The 14,613-nt window shown below is 42.4% G+C and overlaps 1 protein-coding gene across 3 annotated transcripts in view; it reads left to right on the top strand.

The window, feature by feature from the left end:
• PRKG1 (protein kinase cGMP-dependent 1) overlaps positions 1 to 14,613 on the top strand; it is an 859,223-nt gene that overhangs the window by 99,742 nt on the left and 744,868 nt on the right. For 2 of the 3 annotated variants that reach the window (XM_072130529.1, XM_072130528.1), the window contains exon 1: positions 10,252 to 10,523. The exons of the other annotated variant lie outside the window; for it this stretch is intronic. In XM_072130529.1, coding sequence (XP_071986630.1) covers positions 10,252 to 10,523 — 272 coding nt within the window. Of the gene's footprint in view, positions 1 to 10,251; positions 10,524 to 14,613 lie in introns of those variants that run through there. 3 annotated transcript variants of the gene reach the window in all.

The raw sequence follows: 14,613 nt of genomic DNA, 5'->3' as shown, positions 1-14,613 counted from the left end.
CACCAAATTTGTATCATGAACATTAGTTTTTATGACTTTTCCAGATTTATTTTCGTAGTGTTTTTCTCATGAAAAGAGCAATGGCAATTTTTTTCTGGAGGTAACAAGGGACGTTGCAATTCCAGACACCACATTCTTTGCTGTGGATGATGTGCCAGGTATGCAAAGCAGGATCTGTAAATAATTATGCCCTAAATTAACCAGACACTATGAAAGAAGTCACTGAGTAACCTTAGCGATCTAATCCACAATCCCAGAAATGGGTCACAAATGTTTGACTGCGAGTGCAGCCACCCATGTTATTTCAAGTTTAATATTTACCCAAGTCTAGATATAGGCATGTGGTCCAGTGTGAATTGCGTTTGAGTGGTCGCTCATGTATAGCTCAGTTGTTGGAGACGTATGTCGGAAGAATACAGCGGCTATGCTGGCCACTCAGGGTACATGAAAACATTTCGGTTTACACAAATAAATGGTTTACATGCCGCAACCAGAACTAAATATATCACATACTTATTGCTACCGTATCCATCACAATGTCAACAAGCCGCTTTCTCAGCACTGACCTGCTTTCCTTTTCCATAGAAATACTTATATGATTACTATGCATTTTGCTGTAGAATATTAATGACTAGCTATTCCTTGTATACAACAGGAGCCCAAATATAGAAGACCAATCGGTGTGAACAGAAAGACACAATTTATTCTGTAGGGAAGAGAAGAATATGTTTCTTCTATAAGGAGGATACTGTAAATATTTACAGGATATTTTGTTACATTTTTGTTGTATTGTAGCAAGTTTGTTTCTTATGTGATTTGTCTTTCTGCCCAAATGAGTTTGTCCAGGATCAGACTATGCTTTGTTAATTCTCCTTTATAGTTGCTTCCCGGGCACTTATAACATATCTGCTTTGGCAAATAATTGTATTCCCTATGAAATAGCACAAACCTTTATTGTCATATAAAGATTGAAATTAATAAAAATCCGACCACAGTTCTTTATTCAACATCAGTGAAGAGCTCCCGTCAGATATTTAATCTTTTTAATCTTTGTAGGACTTTGCTTTTGGATCTTTTGGATTGGTCCTAGACTATATGTAGCTCTTTTTCCGTAAAAAAAAGTGCAACACTAAGTTTAAAAAAAAAAAAATTATTTTGTATTTCCTTTTTTTTGTGGTTTTTCGTTTAAAGAAGTGCATGAATAAATTGGATCTTACCATTTATCTACTATAAAGTTTGTATCTATACATAACATGATTGAACATTGTCATACATCACACGTGTGTCAATTCAAGCATATGGGGCACATTTACTTACCCGTCCCGTTGACTCCGCCGATCCAGAATGTCCAACGAGGTTTCGGAGCTGCCGCGATTCACTAAGATCGTTCGCCCATTTTCCTGCATGTGTCGCTTCCCTGCTCAGGTCCGCCGGAGTTCACCTTCTTCTTCCTGGTGCATGTGAGTGCTGATCTTGCAACACAATTTGGTTTTTAAATTCCCTGGTTTGTCCAAATCAATCGGGTTGTCTGACATCCACGCCCGCCGTTTTGTGTTGCATGCAAGCCGGGGCTGACGCGCCACAATCTGATCACATGCGCCAAAAATCCGGGGCAATTCAGGGCAAAATGGAAAAAGTCGAGGAACCCGACGAAAATGCGGTGTTCGGACCTTTAGTAAATGCACCCCTATATTTCCAGGAGGAATAAAATCCCTATCATGATAGGAAGTCTCCTACAATTATGCCATATGTAATGCTTGAAAAATAAGTGCTCTTCTTTTATACCATAGATGGTTTTTATTAGTATTATCCATGTCAACTGTAGAGGTCAAATGTGGCCTAAACAGAGATAAAAGCTGGTAAGACTGTGGGGCACATTTACTTACCTGGCCGCTTGAGTTCACAAGGTCCGGAGTGTCCGACGATTAGGCAGTCTGGCGTGATTCATTAAGATTGTGCGCTCGATTTCCTGCATGTGTGGCTTCCCCGATCAGGTCCACCGGAGTTCTTCTTCCTGGTGTATGTAAGTGCCTGGGCTTGTGACACAATTTTTAAGTGAAATGCCGCGGTTTGTCCGAATCCGTTGGATCGCCCGCCCCCTGTTTTGTGTCGCATGAAAGCCGGCGCGATTGTGACACAATCCAATTGCGTGAGACCCAGTCGCCTACTAAATACCTGTCCCAGCGGCATGATCCCCGAAAATGCCGGAAAACCCGGCGAAAATGCGGCCGCGGGACCCCTAGTAAATAAGCTCCAGGCTTCAGAAGGGCCCATAGTCACTTACAATAGTGGATTATAATTTGGGTAATTTGGGAAGTAGGCAGTGGCCTTAGTTTACTAAGGGTTCCATGGCCACCCAAACCACCCACCAAAATGTATACTTCACCCATGAAACCTTTGTACATCTGTTTTATGCTCTTTGCTCTTCAAATCTTTTTATTGTTTTTATACATTTTTTTTTTAAAGATAACAACAAAACATATATTTTACAATGTTTGTGCCAGAAATATAGGCAAAGTACAGTTGTCACATTAGTGAAAATGAGGGCATGTATAGTACAAATCAGGTTACATATGTTATCACAATACAAGAACTTGCGAAGCAACACAACTTTTACAGATCCAGGTGGTTTTAGTCTGTGCTAAAGGGAGGGTGGAGGAAGGGAATAAAGGATAACTATGTCAATAATGAGGTGAATGGTGAGGTGGTGTCTTCTTCTTCTTGGGGAGACTTTAAGATGTCAAGCCATGGGGACCATATTTTCAGGAATTTGGGATAGGTGCGAGTGCGTAGAGCGCAATGTGAGGGGATGAATGATTTTGCTGCCAATAGCATCTGAAACCATAGGGGTATATTAAATTTCTTAAATTATCCCAAACCGAGTCTTTTTTTTTAAGGTAATGCACACAAAAAAGTTATGGCCCTTAAACCAATAAGTATGAACATTCCTTAGATATCCTCTGGTCAGGAATGTCTCTTATGGCCTGGCCACAAGGGGTTAATACACATATACTCACAAGAGCAGAAGGGACACATCCTCCAAGAAGCTGATCCTAGTTCCATATGTAGGAAGTGACTCCAGACTTGTAGGGGCTGTAATATTCATACAGCCCAGGGCCTATGGTGGTCTTACTCCGACCCTGGTCTCTTAAAGGACACCATCCATCAGTTTTTTTTGGTCGGCTTCAAGTTGCTCCATTTAAATAGGTTGATCTGCTGCTGATAAATGCAAAAAGTGTGTAGGGATTTATTGAGTTGACCTGATTATTTTACATGGAAAAGTACAGTATATACTCGAGTATAATCCGACCCAAGTATAAGCCGAGGACCCTAATTTTACCACAAGAACCTGGGAAAACCGATTCACTCGAGTATAAGTCGAGGGTGGGAAATGCATTGGTCACAGCTTCCCCTTTATATAGCCTGCCGGACTCTGCCCCATAATATATAGCCAGCACCTGCCCCCCAGTATATAGCCTGCCAGCCCATATCCCCCAGTATATAGCCAGCCCCCTGCCCCAGTATATAGCCAGCAGCGGGGGAAGCTGCAAAAGGTGAGTTTTGATATATTTTTTTAACTCAAGTATAAAAACTAGGCTTATATTCGAGTATATAGGAAGAATTAAAAAGAAACCGCACCACTAGTGAAAAAGACAGCTCATTTCTGAATCTGCACTGAAAACACAGGTAATAATTCCTGTACTTGGACTAAGTTCCCGAAAAAAAAATATCACTTGCCAAAAAGTGAAGTTAGTGCGCTGCTCAGTTGCTGTGGGATAGCTGTAGTATTTTCTTGCATGACTCAAGCGATCCCAGAATTGCCTGGTACTCACCACTTATGTTATCTATTAGCACCTCCAAAATTTTCCTTTTATGGTTCACTGACTCAGATTCCATGACAAATGTTGTGGAAAGCTATTATTATCACCAGCCGACATGAGCGAGTTGTGCTGTGTCCTGGGTAGCGAGGGTCATCCATACCAATGTGTATGGAGCGCTGGAGGGGGCTGGCCAACTATAGAAAAACCGGAGGGCAGCAATTTATATATATTATACTGGAAACATTTTTAAAGATTAAGGGAACGTGCCACAGTGCAACATAACCAGTGTAGTACTCAAACAGGAACTGGTGGACCCCAATGCAAAATCTGTACTTGGTCCCCAACAATAATGGGGCTTATTTACTTACCTGGTCTGGAGGAGATCCCGAACAATGCCCTGTGCCGTGATTCAAGAAGATCGTGCGCCCAATTTGCTGAATGTGTCACTTCCCCGCTCAGGTCCGCCGGAGTTCACCATCTTCCTCCTGGTGTATGTAAGTGCATGGCTTGCGACACAATTTTTAAGTTAACTCCCACGGTTTGTCCGAATCCGTCGGATCATCCGACGGCCCGCCCCCTGATTTGTGTCGCATGGAAGCCGGCGCGGATGCGCCAAAATCTGTGCGACACAATCCCCTTCTAAATGCCTGTCCCAACTGCATGATCCCCGTAAAGCCGGAAAACCCGACGGAAATGCGGCCACGGGACCCTTGGTAAATAAGCCCCAATGTGCTCAAAAAAATCTACCATCAAAATTCATCATGATAAACCAGTGACACTTACTTATAGATCTAAACACAATGGGGGTCATTTACTAAGGGCCCGAATCGCACATTTTCGTCGGGTTACCAAATGTTTCCGATTTGCGTTGAATTGCCGTGGTTTTTGGCGCATGTGATCGGATTGTGGCGCATCAACGCCGTCATGCATGCGACGGAAAACGTAAAGACCGCCGTATTTTTTTTTTTTAAATGTGTCGCTCGACACACACTTACTTATCAGCCGCTGGATCGAGAATGGACCGGGTAAGTAAATGTGCCCCATTGACTGTGGTAATCATCTTATTTTTGCTATCCATGGCCTCCATCCTTCTAATTTAAACTTTTTCTAAAATTATGCTAATTATGCCTGAAGTGCTCTGATGTTGTCACCACAGCCCCTCTGTGCTTTAGCTTCATAGGCTGTTAAAATAAGCTTGAGCAAGTCTTCACTTCCTCTGCCCTCCCTGCATCTACGATTACACAGTCAGAGGGAGGAGGATGGGAGCAGGGGGTTGGGAGAGACTGCTCATTGTAAAAGCCTGTGAAGCTACAGCACTGAGGTGTTCTCAAAACGCCTCCAGAGCTCTTATGACTCATTAACATAATTTTAAAAGTTGATGGATGGATAATAACCATAAGATGATTACCACAGTGGATCACCCCTGGATCTATGAGTAAGGGTCCCTGGTTTATCATGATGGATTTTGATGGGAGATTTTATTTCGAGGGCTGTTCTCTTCATATGGGCAAGTGACACTAGCAAACTTTTTTTTCCCAGGACTGGTTGGAAGAGCGGCTAGATGGTATCAAAGCCCATGCCCTTGTGTGCCCACAGAGGAGAATTGTTTTCTCTCCTTAGTGACCCCTAAAGATATATAATGCCACCATTAGTGGACCCCACTTAGTATTAATGCCTCCTATCTGTGACACCCCCTACTGATAATACCTAATTTTTCCAGCCCCCTCCCTAGATGTCACTTTTTACATAGCTCCCCAATGTATTCCTCCTTTCCTTAAGCATTCCTTCTATAAGGTCACCTTGTCTGCCGTAACTTTATCACCATCCACTGATATTCTGCTGTTCGGTGCATTGTAGGGTTCATTCTGTATTTGTATATATAAATCCCAACAACCGAGTCACTTTAAGTAACATTTTATTGCATAAATCAATATTGCAGGTCATATTGTTTAACTTTATCGTATACTTTATTAAAGGGAAACAATTCCTTTACCTGTTCTTCGGATTGCTGGGAGTCCTGTTCTCATAATCGCTGGTGGTCCTAGCAGTCTAACCCTCAATGATCATCTTTTTCCACGAGGTAAGGGAAAAACTTGCAAACTTGGTACAATCCCTTTAAACCTTATAACACACTTGACTGCAGCACTGGTGGATGGGGGTTTTACGTTCTCGTAGCCAACCCTTAACCTGTACCTAACCCCATACCCCCTGTGTGCCCACAAAGTGTAATACTCCCCCTTACTCTGCTTTATAATGCCCACTTTCCTGTAGCCCTCTTTATAACAACCCCTGTCCAGCAACAGCCCTCCTTATAATTGCAGGAACCTGGTGCCGGATTTAGCTTATTAGGTAGATCTGTGATGGTAGGTTTCCTTCAAGGACTATGAAAATAAAATCTGAAAATATACTCCTCAATATTAAGAAATGTCTAATCTGTAAATGAAAATGAATGAACTTCCGTATATACTTGTGTATAAGCCGAGTTTTTCAGCAAAAAAAATTATCTGAAAAACCTCACCTTAGCTTACACACGAGTCAATTAAAAAAAAAAACAAAAAAACTTGATACTCGCCCTTCGGCGCCGGATCCTCGGCGTGGATCCCGGTGGTGGCTCCTCTTCTATTGTTTCTTCTCTACCCAACAGAGTTGCGTCCATGCGATCTCCCGTCCGGCGCACACTATGATGCGGCAGTGTCGGCGCCGATGACGTCATCAGCGGCGGCACCGCCGTATCATAGTGTGCGCCCACCGGCAGATCGCATGGATGCGAGTCTGCCGGCTAGAGAAGAAACAATAGAGAAGACGCTGGGAGTCGCCACCGGGATCCACGCCGCGGATCGGGAGTATTGCCGGAGGGTGAGTATTAAGTTTATTTTTTAATGTGCTTGGCGTACAGGAAGCTGGCTGTATACTACAGGGGGCAGGCTGGCTGTATACTTTAGGGGGCAGGCTGGCTGTATACTACATGGGGCTGGCTGTATACTACATGGGGCTGGCTGTACACTACATCCTCGGCTTATACTCAAGTCAATAGGTTTTCCCAATTTTTGGCGGTAAAATTAGGGGTCTCGGCTTATACTTGGGTGGGCTTATACTCGAGTATATACGTGGTACATTGAGTATTTAACTATGGGGCTCATTTACTAAGGGTCGGGTTGTTCACTTTTGTCAGACTGTTCGCCTTTTTCGGGAATTTCACAGCTTGGACAGGTATTTAACAGGTGTCTGTGCTGGGATTTTGGCCCACACGGTCGTGTTTTGGCGCAGCTGCACTGGCTTCCATGCGACACAAATTGGGGGGCGTGCACTTACATGCACCACTAAAAAGATGGTGAACTCTGTCGGAAGCGACACATGCAGGATATCGGGCACATGATCATAGTGAATTGGCGGACAGTGCACTTTCGGTGAACTCCAGTGGACGGATAAGTAAATGAGCCCCTATGTGCCAGGTCTGGCACCACTTTTTTTAATTTTTTATTACTGAGTATGTTGCTTGTATAACTGTAAATGGTGACCAGTCTTTTTACAAGCCAGAGAGAGACCAATAATAAGACAATAAATGTCTTTTTGTGAATGTTCCTAAACAATGATGTGACCCTGTGCAGCTGTCCTGTCTGTCACCTGTACTCTGCTGTGGTGGATGTGAGGTCCTTGCAGCTGTTCTTTTCGTAATTACTTGTTGTCTTCTTTTATACAGACGTAGACTGCTGGCCCTCCCAGTTCCCCCATACATGTCCACGCTTGGCGCATCCAGGGGTGCAGGTGTAGTTAATACGATACTGAAAACGGTACTATGTGCTATGTTCTCCTCACTAATGTGCAGGGTGCACCAGATTATTGAATACTGGTGTGCGGTCTTCTTTAATGTGGTGCACCCTGCACTTCACCGGGACTGTACACCAAATTTTTTTTTAGTGCACCTTTAACGTGGAGCATGCGACACAATTCTGTCTACTCAATATAATAAATTGAACGCCCCTTTAAGAGCAGAATTTTGTGGTGCAGTAGACACAGTACAGCCGCGACATAATACTGGGGCAAAAGCCTCTTAAATACATGTACAAGTTTTCACGTTCTTTCTAGTGCAAAGTCATACAGAAAACTGGCGCAAACACTTTAATAAATGAGGCCCATTATCTGTTCACATGATAAATCGTAAGTGTTTGATGCTGATAGTTTGGGGGTCGACCTTTGCAGGAAAGCTCAGTGGTCTACTTCCATTCCAACTGGACACAACGGACCCTTATTATGATTCAGGGGTTGCCAGAAGGGTACCTCCTAAATCAAAATCCCAGATCAAAAATGTGTCCCATAAAAGGCTCATTTAAAGGGGGTGTAAGATTTGTCTTTTATTCACTTTTACTATTTCCATTAAATGCAGTAGGACAATAAAATGAATAATTTTTACCTGGCTTCACAGGGGGCGATGAAGCACTTCAGCTCGTGTGGGGGGGGGGGGGGATTTCTTTATTCTATATAGATTGTGAGCCCCCACGGGCAGGGACCTCCTCCCACTTGTCTCCTGATCACTGTAGTTTTTGTATTTTGTACTTGCATTTGTTTTTGTCTTAATGTACTGTATGTGACCCCCTTACTAATTGTACAGCACCATGGTATTAATGGTACTATATAAATAATAATAATAATAAGATAACCCCTTTATTAGGTTAATAATAATGACCATTATCTTTATGACGTGTTACAAGTTGTAAATTCAATGCATTAAGTATGTAAAAGGTATGTCAGAACATACTCTCCCCCTCCTCCGGTCCTAAAAGCGGTGGGTATCATATTTTACAGACTTCACGCCGAAATTAGAACATTATACATTTCTTTACCTCATCCATATCTATATTAAGCTGTAAAGTTACATGACCAAGCAGCCACCAGTGTACAAGTCCTGCAATTCATGGACGAGCTGGGAAGATATCAGCTCTCCAACCAACCAAATTAGGTTTGCATGCAACCCAGTAAGTACAGCCAAACCTCCAAACCTCAGGGGGAAGGAAAGTACAAACATTTTCCTTGATGCTTGTCTTGGCATTAAATGACTTGAACACAAGATGTCACTCTCTGCGTGAGAATCTGATGTCCGCACAAGGATATTTTTATCGTTTTGGTATATATAGCTGGAAAAGAAAACAGTTACAAAGTTTTGAGACTCTCTGTACAGAATGTGACAGCATATAGCAGTGTATACGAGAAGCGAGAATTATAATAATAATTATATATGTGCATATTGACTGATTCCGTGTAGCTCAGAATCTGTGAGCGCTATATAAAATATTGTGTGATCTGTAGAGCAGTGATGGAATTATTTTTAAAATCAATATTTATTGATTATCATAAAAGTTAATGTAAATATTATGTCGATGATGCATTCTCCACAACACAAAACATATACAGGGGAAGTTTAGTATCAAGCATCATATATTACATTTACAAGAAACTCCAAAAAGTGCCTGATTTTATACTCAATACACCAATATAGACCATTGCATTTACTCAGAAGTCATTGCTCTCCTCCATAATGAGGGTACAGACATCTTTTACACATATAATAATGGTGACACAGAAGTTTTAGCTACAGTCACCATGGGAAGATAACTAATATAATAGACATGATCCTGCTGGCTGTCACTTACCTTGCTGTAAATCATCTGCCCTTAACCAGCAATACATGCAGCACAGTAAGTAGGACACAAACCATACAATGATTCTCCTCTGTGTCCACAGAGCAGTTATCTACTTCCTCTAACTTGGATTTCATTACCATATTAGAATGAGTTTCCTCTTGTGACTGTAAATTGTGGGATCTGAGATAACAACATCAGGACTGTCCCTTGCATGAGAAGGAATCCAAGGGATGAAGACCTCAGGCAGCAGCTCCAGCCTAGGTGGGAAGCCCCAGGGCTCCATCCATGAAGCTTTATCATCCAGAAGAAGGGTTTTCTTGTGATTGCAGAATCCCAGGATCCAGTTACAAGGAGCTGCGTCACCCTTAGATCACATGGTAATTGTTGCTATTTCAAGGATCAGGACTTGAGAGTGCCACAAAGCTCTTTTTTTTGTCTTCTTCTCAGTGGTGGAGAGTGACTATGATGGGATGTGTAGACTGATCACACACATTCAGGAGCTCTGACTTGTGCTTTCTATGGATTGATCCTAGAGGGGGTCTCACAGGGGGGAGGAAGGCAGCTCTAATTGGTTTCTCAATGAAAGATAATCAGCATTTCCCAAAAGGGACACTGGATTAGCACTCATCATCCTGCACTCCAGCTTGCACAGACTCCTCACCCTCCTTTCCTTTCCAGTCCATTCAGCAGAGGGTAGAAGGAAAACTTCACCAGCAGCAAGCACCTACTAGGAGGCTTCGTCTTCTTCTTGTCCTGGGATTGTGTGACTACTGCTAAGTTTTGCCAACACAATGAGTGACCTAGAGGAGGACTTCGCAAAGATCCTCATGCTGAAGGAGGAGAGAATTAGGGATCTGGAGAATCGTTTGTCAGAAAAAGAGGAGGAAATCCAGGAACTGAAAAGGAAACTGCACAAGTACCAGTCTGTTCTGGCTATGCCCAGCAGTACCCAGATTGGACCAAGGACCACCAGGGCACAGGGCATCTCAGCAGAACCTCAGAGCTTTAGGTCTTACCATGACCTCACCAGGCAGTCCTTTAAAAAATTCACAAAGTCTGAAAGGTAGGAGGAACTTGCTCCAAGAGTCTCTCTATAGATTTCAGCTGCTGTCATTCTAAGGTGCTGCTTGATTCTGATGCGCAGCAGGCACAAGGCAGCTGCAGATGTGAAGGGGTTAATGTGGTTGCATATTACTCTTGATTTATTTCACTTTCAAGCAAAAACAAGGGCAGATCCCAAGGCTTAGGAAACATTGTGTTTAAAAAAAAAAAATACTGGCTGGTCTCCAGTGGTAAACAGATAACTTTGTATGTGCCAAAGATACTACAACATGAGGTTAAGCACCCCATGGGGGTATCCAGAAGACCTCTCAGCTGTTTCCAACTACTTCCTGGTTATGATCCACCTACTTTCCACTGACAGACTCTTTTGGCTATAATGTATCTGTATCAAGAAATAAATAAACACATATACTGATGTAGCAGATCTATGAGCATCAGGCAAACTATCTTCATCATGTAAAGGGATAGCCTGTCAGACTCAGGGTATCCTGACCTGGCAGCAGGGGTCCCCTGCAAGTGGTCTTCCTGCTGTCAAACTTTTATTTTTTTTTTACTTTGGATGGAACCCAAGCACTAGCTTAGTAGTTTACCCTATTAGATGAAATTATTTAATTTATTTGAGGACATGCAGATGTGTAACTATAGGTTGTGAAAAGATAGTCTTCCAGGACTTGGAATCTGATGGGACCAAAGTCCATTCTGGTAGGTGTTGATGATGAGGCTGCTACAGATTAGGCATATGTACTTCGGAATCTGCATGCTAAATAGGAATGGCCAAAAGCAGAGTTAACTTAATGCATGGATAATAGATTTCCGCTTTGTTACATATATAATATATGTCTACATGTATATAGCGGTGTTGCTTTAAGAAGATGTAAGTGAGCCACAGACAATGGGAAAGTAGCATCGATCTCATCTGTCATTTAAGCCCCCTTTGGAAATTAAATAGAGGAAGTCCAGAGCATTATTGGCTTTTAGAAGCTGTGAGTACATGGCTGAAAATGCATGTTTCAGGATATTTAATATCCCATTAGCCAACCCTCCCCTCCCCTGCTTCTCTCTTGCATACTCTGCTCATCATCAGATCTCTACACACTTCAAAAGCGCAGAGAATGAGCGCCAGCTCTGAGGGACAGGGGGCAGAAAGAGCTGCATTTTTTACATTGCCCTGGCAGTGAGTGTACAGCAGTTCCCATGGTGATTCTGGTTTTTATATCAAACTCTAAAAAAAATAAAAAAAATCTCCTAGAAGATTTGTTTCTTTGTAGAAATGCCCAGAAGGCAAGAATAAGTGACATTCCTGGAGCCGCAAGGGTTAATGACACCAACTGCCGTCTTGTCATTGCTCAAGGATTAACCCTTTTTTCACATAGGAAATTGTAACAATTGACATTCTATATGTAAAATGTAACTTTTTTTAAAAAAATACTATATAGTCTGGTCATAAAATAATAATAATAATACTATGAACCAATCCCTATATAAGCCTGAATATTAATTGACAATATCTCCTTAACTTCATCATGTCTGCTGAGAAGGTAAAATTCAATGTGTTTGGTCCACATTTCATAGACACCATTTAAGCCAAATGGAGGTCCAAACCACAAATCCAGTACCTATTAGTGGTCAGCTCAATTATTTCTTCTAATAAAAGCACTTTTTAGTAAATATAAATCTTGACATTTTTACTACAAGCAGTAATATAGTAAATGCGGCGCTCAAGTTTTTGGGATCTGATACTAAGCTAAAATTGGTGTTTGCTGTAAGGAACACAATACTCTATGGCCGCGGTCACATGTACCGCTAGGCGTCCGTTCATAACGCGATGCTAGCGCACAGGGGGAGGTCCTCGGCCCGAACGCACATGCGTTTCCAGAAAAATGCATGCGATCGGCTTAACAATCGCATGCGTTTCCCTGGAAACGCATGTGCGTTCGGGCCGAGGACCTCCCCCTGTGCGCTAGCATCGCGTTATGAACGGACGCCTAGCGGTACGTGTGACCGCGGCCTATGGGGGGGATTGATTGATTTGTGGCGCTAGATCTACTTTCTGGCCCCTGACTTTAGTTCTGTTTTGCACTAAGATTTTACATTGTGGCCCACGGCCTAAATGTATTTGGCGTATGATAAGAAGCAAAAATGGACGTCAAAAACGCCACTTCGTGTTCATAAATAGGTTTAGAAGTTGGTAGACTTGTTAGTCTAAATGTGCAACAAAAATTGCAACAAAAAACTGTCGGGAAACCAGAAGGAACTGCAGGAAAAGTCAAAATTGAGCGACAAAAAAGAAAAGGCTTAAAGGGGTCGTCCACTTTCGGCAAATAATTGATATTGTTTGTGTAATGAAAAGTTATACAATTTTCCAATATACTTTCTGTATCAATTCCTCACCGTTTTCTAGATCTCTGCTTGCTGTCCTGCTATAGAAAGCTTCTATAATTACTTCCAGTGGATAGAAATCTGGTCATGTGATATGTCACACAGGTGCATAAGCTGTTAGTATCACAGAGAGTACAGGCAGTCCCCAGGTTACATACAAGATAGGGTCTGTAGGTTTGTTCTTAAGTTGAATTTGTATGTAAGTCGGAACTGTATATTTTATCATTGTAAACCCAGCCAGAACTTTTTTGGTCTCTGTGACAATTGGATTTTAAAAATGTTGGATTGTCATAAGAACCAGGATTATCACTAAAGCTTCATTCCAGACACCAGTGATAACTGTTATAGCTGATTATTGTAGCCTAGGACTAAAGTAGAGTAAACTACTAATACCAGAGGTCCGTTTGTAACTATGGGTCGTATGTAAGTCGGGTGTTCTTAAGTAGGGGACCGCCTGTAATCAGATCCGTGTGATACTAATTGCTTGTGCACCGGCGTCTTACAGCGCATGACCATGGACGCATTCTATTCAATGGAATGAAACATAGAAGCTGTTGAATGACAGCAAGCAGAGATCTAGAAAACTATGAGGGATTTATACAGAAAGTATATTGGAATATTGTCTACTTTCAGCAAATATTGACAGGAAAATTTAGACAACCCCTTTAAGGGCTAGAAAACCCTGGGATCAAAACAAAGCATTAATACACCCCCCCCCCGCCATGTGTTCATAGATACATGGATAAATTGTGAAGTCACTGTCTAAGGGATCTGCAAACTTGAATCCAGAATATAGGGGCAGATTTACTTACCCGCGCAATCCCGCGGTGCATTGATCGACTAGGATTCAGGTCCTGCACGATTCACTAAGATCGCCCGTCTGAGTTTCTTCCTGTGTCATGCTGCGCCGAGGTCCGCCGGAGTTCACCTGCTTCTTCCCGGTGCATGTGAGTGCTTGATCTTGCGTCACAAAACCTTTTTAAAATTCCGCGGTTTGTCCAAATCCACCCGATTTCTGTCGCATGCAAGCCAGCGCAGATGCGTCAACATTCGATTGCATGCGCCAAAATCCCGGGGCAATTTGGGGCAAAACGGAAATATTTGGTAAACCTGACGAAAGTGCGGTGTTCGGACCCTTAGAAAATGAGCCCCATAAAGTCCAAAAAAAGTTTAATGTTTAAGTGCAATATTTTTTTTCTATAGCTACTTTATTTCTTATGTCATCCAGGCGGCCACTGCACTTTCTATATCTTCTCTTTGGCTCCATATACGCAGTGATTGATGGCAGAACAACATCTGGATAAACAGGGGGGCGGCTGTTTAAGAGTTAACACTCTCTGCGACAATCATGGAGAGCTAATGACAGCCCTTAGATCATTCCTCCTGGGCTATACGTTCACTTTTTTTTTTACTAGCTCGGCCCTCTCAGCCTCTTATTCCCATGCTGATAGTCATCATGGTGTAGTTTTTTTTGCAGGCCTTCAAAAAAAAAAACAAGTACGGCTTAACCCCTTGATCACATTTCCATAAGGAGAAAGCTCTGTATTCAAACAGACATCCCAAACATAGCAGGAATGCGGACGTGCGCTAAAATAGTGAACAGTTGTCGGTTTTTTAAGTAGTGGCAACGACAAAGGCCAACATGGGTGATTGGAGTAAGATGTCTAATATAGACGCATCCCGTCTTATATAGTAAAGATGTGGTCACGTAA

Source organism: Engystomops pustulosus, chromosome 11 (genome assembly GCF_040894005.1).
Source record: "Engystomops pustulosus chromosome 11, aEngPut4.maternal, whole genome shotgun sequence".
Lineage (NCBI taxonomy): Eukaryota > Metazoa > Chordata > Amphibia > Anura > Leptodactylidae > Engystomops > Engystomops pustulosus.
This window is presented reverse-complemented; position numbering and strand designations above follow the sequence as displayed.